Here is a 7555-nt window from a genome sequence, read left to right on the forward strand (position 1 = left end):
GATGCGCAATATAACCTGAATGTATTTTCGGGTGTTTTTGCGCATCATATGGAATCTAGAGAAATTCTTAGCCTGAGCCAAGCTTAGGAAGCGCAAAATCACCCGAAAATGCATTCGCATCATATGGAATCTGAGCTAAGCTCAGGAAGCGCAAAATCACCCGAAAATGCATTCGCATCATAAGGAATCTTGAGCTAAGCTCAGGAAGCGCAAAATCACCCGAAAATGCATTCAGGTTACATTGCGCATCATATGGAATCGGGTGTTTTACTTAGCCTGAGCTATGCTTAGGAAGCGCAAATTCACCCGAAAATACATTCAGGTTATATTGCGCATCATATGGAATTTGGTGTTTTCCTAAGCCTGAGCTAAGCTTAGGAAGCGCGAAATCACCCGAAAATACATTCAGGTTACATTGCACATCATATCGAATTTGGTGTTTTCCTAAGCCTGAGCTATGCTTAGGAAGCGCGAAATCACCCGAAAATACATTCCAGTTACAATTGCGCATCATATGGAATCTAGATTCAATATGATGCGTAATGTATTCTGAATGCATTTTCGGATGATTTTGCGCTTCCTAAGTTTGGCTCAGGCTAAGAATTGCTCTAGATTCCATATGATGCGCAATGTAACCTGAATGCATTTTCGGGTGATTTTGCGCTTCCTGAGCTTAGCTGAGGCTAAGAATTGCTCTAGATTCCATATGATGCGCAATATAACCTGAATGCATTTTCGGGTGATTTTGCGCTTCCTGAGCTTAGCTCAGGCTAAGAATTTCTCTAGATTCCATATGATGCGCAATGTAACCTGAATGCATTTTCTGCTTAGGAAGCGCAAATTCACCCGAAAATACATTCAGGTTATATTGCGCATCATATGGCATTTGGTGTTTTCCTAAGCCTGAGCTAAGCTTAGGAAGCGCGAAATCACCCGAAAACACATTCAGGTTACATTGCACATCATATCGAATTTGGTGTTTTCCTAAGCCTGAGCTATGCTTAGGAAGCGCGAAATCACCCGAAAATACATTCCAGTTACAATTGCGCATCATATGGAATCTAGATTCAATATGATGCGTAATGTATTCTGAATGCATTTTCGGATGATTTTGCGCTTCCTAAATTTGGCTCAGGCTAAGAATTGCTCTAGATTCCATATGATGCGCAATGTAACCTGAATGCATTTTCGGGTGATTTTGCGCTTCCTGAGCTTAACTGAGGCTAAGAATTGCTCTAGAATCCATATGATGCGCAATATAACCTGAATGCATTTTCGGGTGATTTTGCGCTTCCTGAGCTTAGCTCAGGCTAAGAATTGCTCTAGATTCCATATGATGCGCAATGTAACCTGAATGCATTTTCGGGTGATTTTGCGCTTCCTAAGCTTAGCTCAGGCTTAGGAAAACACCAAATTCGATATGATGTGCAATGTAACCTGAATGTATTTTCAGGTGATTTTGCGCTTCCTAAGCTTAGCTTAGGATTGCTCTAGATTCCATATGATGCGCAATGTAACCTGAATGTATTTTCGGGTGATTTTGCGCTAAGCATAGCTCAGGCTTAGGAAAACACCAAATTCGATATGATGTGCAATGTAACCTGAATGTATTTTCAGGTGATTTTGCGCTTCCTAAGCTTAGCTCAGGCTTAGGATTGCTCTAGATTCCATATGATGCGCAATATAACCTGAATGTATTTTCGGGTGTTTTTGCGCATCATATGGAATCTAGAGAAATTCTTAGCCTGAGCTAAGCTTAGGAAGCGCAAAATTACCCGAAAATGCATTCGCATCATATGGAATCTGAGCTAAGCTCAGGAAGCGCAAAATCACCAGAAAATGCATTCGCATCATATGGAATCTGAGCTAAGCTCAGGAAGCGCAAAATCACCCAAAAATGCATTCAGGTTACATTGCGCATCATATGGAATCTGGTGTTTTACTTAGCCTGAGCTATGCTTAGGAAGCGCAAATTCACCCGAAAATACATTCAGGTTATATTGCGCATCATATGGAATTTGGTGTATTCCTAAGCCTGAGCTAAGCTTAGGAAGCGCAAAATCACTTGAAAATACATTCAGGTTACATTGCACATCATATCGAATTTAATGTTTTCCTAAGCCTGAGCTATGTTTAGGAAGCGCGAAATCACCCGAAAATACATTCCAGTTACAATTGCGCATCATATGGGATCTAGATTCAATATGATGCGCAATGTATTCTGAATGCATTTTCGGATGATTTTGCGCTTCCTAAGTTTGGCTCAGGCTAAGAATTGCTCTAGATTCCATATGATGCGCAATGTAACCTGAATGCATTTTCGGGTGATTATGCGCTTCCTGAGTGTTCCCGATCGTCGGAACAAAACACCGTCTTTTAGTAGTCAACTTAGCAATTCAATGCAGCACTAAATTCACACAACCGACATCTTTCACTAGATTTTTCTGCTGCTGCGGATCAAAACTGCTGACTAACTGTCGGGTACTCGTATGCTATGAATAGATCTGTTTTCCCCGTTCTGTCTGTGTCAGCTGTGAACTGTCATTCCACTCGAATGCAGTCGCTCAGTTGCGAGGGAACGGACGGTGGATTCACCACCGTTTCGCGGTCAACAGTGTTGCCGGTAACATCCCCCGCCCCGTGAACCACTTCCGTTTCCGTGGCGACTTCTTCCGGCTCCCGATGGTTTCCAACAACGTCTAATACTGCCAGTTTTACTGCAGGTCTAGCGAATACACCTCGGGCCGTCTGCACTGTCGCGCGTCGCACTTGTCCTGACTTGTCCGGAAAGACTTCCAGAATCCGTCCTCGCTCCCAACAGTTCCGAGCGTTCTCGTCGATAATCACAACTAGATCACCGGGCTCCATCGGCTTCACATTGTCAAACCACTTCGTCCTTCTGGTTAACATCGGTAAATACTCCCGCACCCATCTGCGCCAAAACTCGTCCATGATATTTCTTGCAATGGTCCAACTGTCTCGGAGAGTAACTGATTGGTCGGCTGTGACTACTAACTGTTTGTTTCCGCTTGAACTGTACAGCAAGAAGTGGTTTGGAGTTAGTGCTTCTCTGTCGATGGCTTCCAATGGTACGTAGGTGAGTGGACGGCTGTTAACAATCCCCTCCGCCTCCAGCATTACCGTTTCCATTACTTCGTCGCTAGGATGATGAGGACTGTTCGATATTGCTGACATTGCCACTTTTACTGATTTCACCATCCGCTCCCATGGGTCTCCCATGTGTGGAGCTGCAGGAACATTGAAGTGCCACTGCGTACGGGCGTTGGTAAATGTTGAAGCACAATCCTCGTTGATTTCGTTGATCTTCTGCATCTCCTCCGACAGCTGACGACTGGCCCCTACAAAGTTGGTGCCGTTGTCTGAGAAGACCTCGAGTGGAGCTCCTCGTCGGTTGACGAATCGTCGGAATGCCATCACGCATGACTTTGTTGACAGACTGTGTGCCAACTCTAAATGAACTGCGCGTACTGTAAGGCAGGTGAATAGACAGATCCATCGTTTCACGATACTGCGACCGACTTTTACTTCGAAGGGTCCCATGTAATCTACTCCAGTGTATGTGAACGGACGAACGAAGGGAGTTAATCGGACCTTTGGGAGTGGTCCCATCATCGGTGGAGCTGGAGTGGCCTTTTTGATCTTGCAGTACTGACAGCTGCGATAGACGCTCCTAACTGCACTGCGCATTCTTGGAATGTAAAATTGCTGACGCAACTCGTTGCAAACTGTCTCACTGTTCGCGTGAAGGAACCGCTGATGATAGCCAAGCATCAGGAGATACGTGATTCTATGGTTCCTTGGCAAAACGACAGGATTCTTCGCCTCGTAGGAAAGAGTCGGAGCATGTTCGATTCTGCCCCCAACTCGTAGAACTCCTCTTTCGTCCATGAATGGACACAGCGCACGAATCGAACTCCCTTTCGCAACACTATGTCCTCCGTTCAGCAGACGGACTTCCTCCGCATACACCTGGGACTGAGCCTGCCGCCATAGTGTTTCTTCTGCTTTCTTGAATTCCGTCTGACTTGGTACTGTGAGCGGCCGCTCCTCACTTGCTTCGTGTTTCCATACTGCAACAGATCGGTGAACATATGCCATCGCACGTAATAGCCTGTTCCAGTTGGAAAAGCGCTGCACATCTACCACTTCCTCCACCGTTCGGTGAAGAGCAACGACGCGGATTTCTTCGCAAGCCGCTTCTGCTTCCACTGTACCGTCGGAACGCTCCGTAGGCCATTGACTCTCCGGATCTTGCAGGAAAGCTGGTCCTTGATACCAACGGCATTCTGGATCGAATGATGGTCCGGCATTCCATTTCGTGGCATCGTCTGCCACATTTTCTCGTGAGGGTACATAGCGCCATTCGTTCACACTGGTCAGCGAAAGAATTTCTCCAACGCGGAAGGACACGAACTGATGATAGCGACGACTGTCCGAACGAAGCCACGCCAGAACTGTTGCTGAATCTGTCCACAGGAAACGGCTTTGAATACTGATTGTGAGCGCTGAGCAGATATTCTGTAGCAAGCGAGATCCCATCATGGCCGCCTTCAGCTCCAAACGTGAAATTGAGAGTGAACGAAGTGGTGCCACTTTGGTTTTTGCGGCGATCAGCGAACACTGGCTCTCTCCTTCTACTGTCATTCTTAGGTACGCCACGCAAGCACAGGCTGACACACTTGCGTCCGTGAAGACGTGGATTTGGATATCTCTGACCTGCTTTGGGCATAATTCCTTGAAGAAGCAGCGAGGAACGCTCACATCGTTGATCTTCCGGTACAGTTCGATCCACCTACTCCATAGATCGTGTAGCTGTTCTGCTATCGGCTCGTCCCAATTCGTGCCCGTTCGCCAAACTTCCTGCATTAATATTTTGCCCTGCACGACGAAGTGTGCGACGAATCCAAGGGGGTCGTATAGCTTCATGACGATACGCAGAACCTGACGCTTCGTCGGCACCGTCCAGTCGGTACCAAGAACTTCCTCCAATCCCTCGTAGCTGAAAGTGAAGATGTCCTCTGAAGGAATCCACGTTATGCCCAAAACGCGTTCGTATGCTCGATCCTTGTCTACGGGCAGTGGCTTACTGATAGCTGAACTTGTTTCTCCAAGTCGGTCTAGTACTTCCTGCTCGTTGGACAGTATTTTGCTGAATTGGAAACCTGCCGCTGCATGTATGTCTTTCACTTGCTGTACAAGCTCTACCGCTTCTTCCACCGAGTTGACACTGTCGAGGAAGTCGTCGACGTAGTGGTTATTGATTACCGCTTCTACTGCGCTGGGATACTGGTCACTGTATTCTGATGCGTTCCAGTTCTTCACATACTGTGCTGTACACGGAGAGCTCGTTGCACCGAACATTGCCACGTTGATCACATACACTTGCACGTCCTCTTCAGGCCTACTCCTCCAGAGAAAGCACTGTGACCACTTGTCTTCTTCTCGAATGAGGATGCGCAGAAACATTTCCCGGATATCGGAACACACTACAACTTTTCCTTGCCTGAACCGCAACAGAACTTCCATGAGCGATACGAGAAGATCCGGGCCTTTAAGGAGCATGTCGTTGAAGCAAACTCCCCCAACCTTTGCGGCCGCGTCCCAAACCATACGAATTTTATTTGGTTTCTTGGGGTTGATCACTACACCTAGAGGTAAGTACCAGACACGGTGTGGATTCAGACTGGCAACCTCTTCTAGAGACCCTTTACTGATGTACTGCTTTTCTTCATAACTCGCAATCTGCTCATTCACTCTTCTGCGCAGCTCTGCATCCCTGGACAGGCGCTTCTCTAGCCCTCGGAGCCGACTCATCGCCATCTTGTAGCTTTCAGGAAAGTAGATGTCGTCTTTGCGCCAAAGCAATCCAGACTCGATTCGGCACCCTCGTCGTACTGTTGTCGCTGCCAAGATATTGTTAGCTCGCTGATCGTCTTTGGACTCAAGTGGCTTGGTCACCACGGCTTCTTCGACGGCGAAAAACTGTTTCATCGAGTCGTACAGATCACTGTTACTCATTTCCTTACAGACATGTAGGTTCAGTTGCTCTACTGACCCTACGCTGCCAGAATTCCTTCCGAAGATGCACCAGCCGAGCCGAGTTTTCGTTGCGACCGGAGCACTCTTACAACCTTCACGGATCTTGAGACTGGTAAGAAGGTGTACGTGCTCGATGCCAATGATCATTCCTGGTTTCGCATCCTTGTAACTGTTGACAGGAAGGCCTTGTAGATGTGCGTAGGCTGTGGACAACTTAGGGTAGTTCAGTGTTTAACTGGGTAGTCCTAACTCACGCACGGTCCGTACGTTGTTCAAGTGGAACGTTTCTGTCTTGCCACTGCCGGAAATCTTTACGCTGACTCTTTTGGAACTCTTCTCATGCCTGCCGATCTCTCCGGTCCATCCTAACCAGAGGTTGTCTGGCACCCCATCGATCCCCAACTGAACTGCAATCGCCTCTTCCAACAATGTCGACGACGATCCATCATCTAGGAATACGTAGGTTTCTACTTCCTTCCCGTTTCCGTAGAGTGTAACTGTCAGATAACGGAATAGGGAATAGGACTTCGTGTGATGGTAGTTGTGATGTACGGTTTCAGATGGCTTCGTTGGTGGTACTGGCTCGCTGCGATGAGACTGATTACTGTGTAGCAACATGTGATGCCGGATCCGACAGCCATCCACGCCGCATTCTTTCTTGGATCGGCAAGGCCACTTTCGATGTGGAACGAGACACAAGCGACACAAATTCTTCTGGCGCATTGCCTTCCATCTTGCTCCGATGTCCAACGATTTGAATCTGGAACAGCTGAGGATTTGATGCCCTTCGTTTCCGCAGTATGAGCAGGCTTTCGACGAGGACTCTTCGACTGAAGTATCTTTCCTTCTCATCGTTGCATCAGGTGACTCGTTGGCATGTGTAAACAGCTTTTCTCTCTGCTTGGGCTTTTCCGCTCTCACTTGTTTGTGATGATTTTGAGCGGAATCTACATCGATGGTCAGCTCAGATGCCAGATTGACAAGGCCTGCCATGAAACCATTGAACGTCGCCAAGTTGACGTTTCCGAAGGCCTGCTTGTAGGTTCCCCACTGCATCTTCAGCGAGGTGGGCAGTTTATCGATCAACTCTTGGAGCAGCATTGGATTCGATAAATGAGCTTGTTGATCAGCCAAGACGATATGGTCGATCATGTTCTGAATCGCCAATCCGTATGCGACAATCGTGCTCAAGTTCTCCGACTTGGGTGGAGGCACATTTCGCACCTTCTTCAGGAGCGAACTGATTAAAATTTCTGGCCGTCCGTACAGCTTATGCAGTGTATCCATCACGTATGGAACTGACGCCGGTAGTAGTAGGCGACTGCGTACCGCCTCCAATGCGGAGCCGCCCAAGCATCGCTGTAATCGGGCCAAATTCTCCGCATCAGTGTAACCGCAACTTCCGTCGTATTCTTGAAGGAACTGTAGAAGATGGGCCACTCCTGAGGATCTCCGTTGAACTTTGGCAGTTCCCGAGGCATCACTTGTCGTGCTG

At 47.5% G+C, this 7555-nt stretch overlaps 1 protein-coding gene across 1 annotated transcript; it reads right to left on the bottom strand.

Moving 5' to 3' along the window:
• Window positions 1–2541: 2541 nt before the first annotated feature.
• On the bottom strand, window positions 2542–7347 carry LOC134289975 (uncharacterized). The gene is made up of 2 exons (XM_062856861.1): window positions 6315–7347; window positions 2542–6263 (listed from the first exon to the last, which is right to left on the bottom strand). The coding sequence occupies exons 1-2, from the start codon at window positions 7345–7347 to the stop codon at window positions 2542–2544; spliced, it is 4755 nt and encodes a 1584-aa protein (XP_062712845.1).
• Window positions 7348–7555: the final 208 nt, after the last annotated feature.

Source organism: Aedes albopictus, chromosome 1 (genome assembly GCF_035046485.1).
Source record: "Aedes albopictus strain Foshan chromosome 1, AalbF5, whole genome shotgun sequence".
Lineage (NCBI taxonomy): Eukaryota > Metazoa > Arthropoda > Insecta > Diptera > Culicidae > Aedes > Aedes albopictus.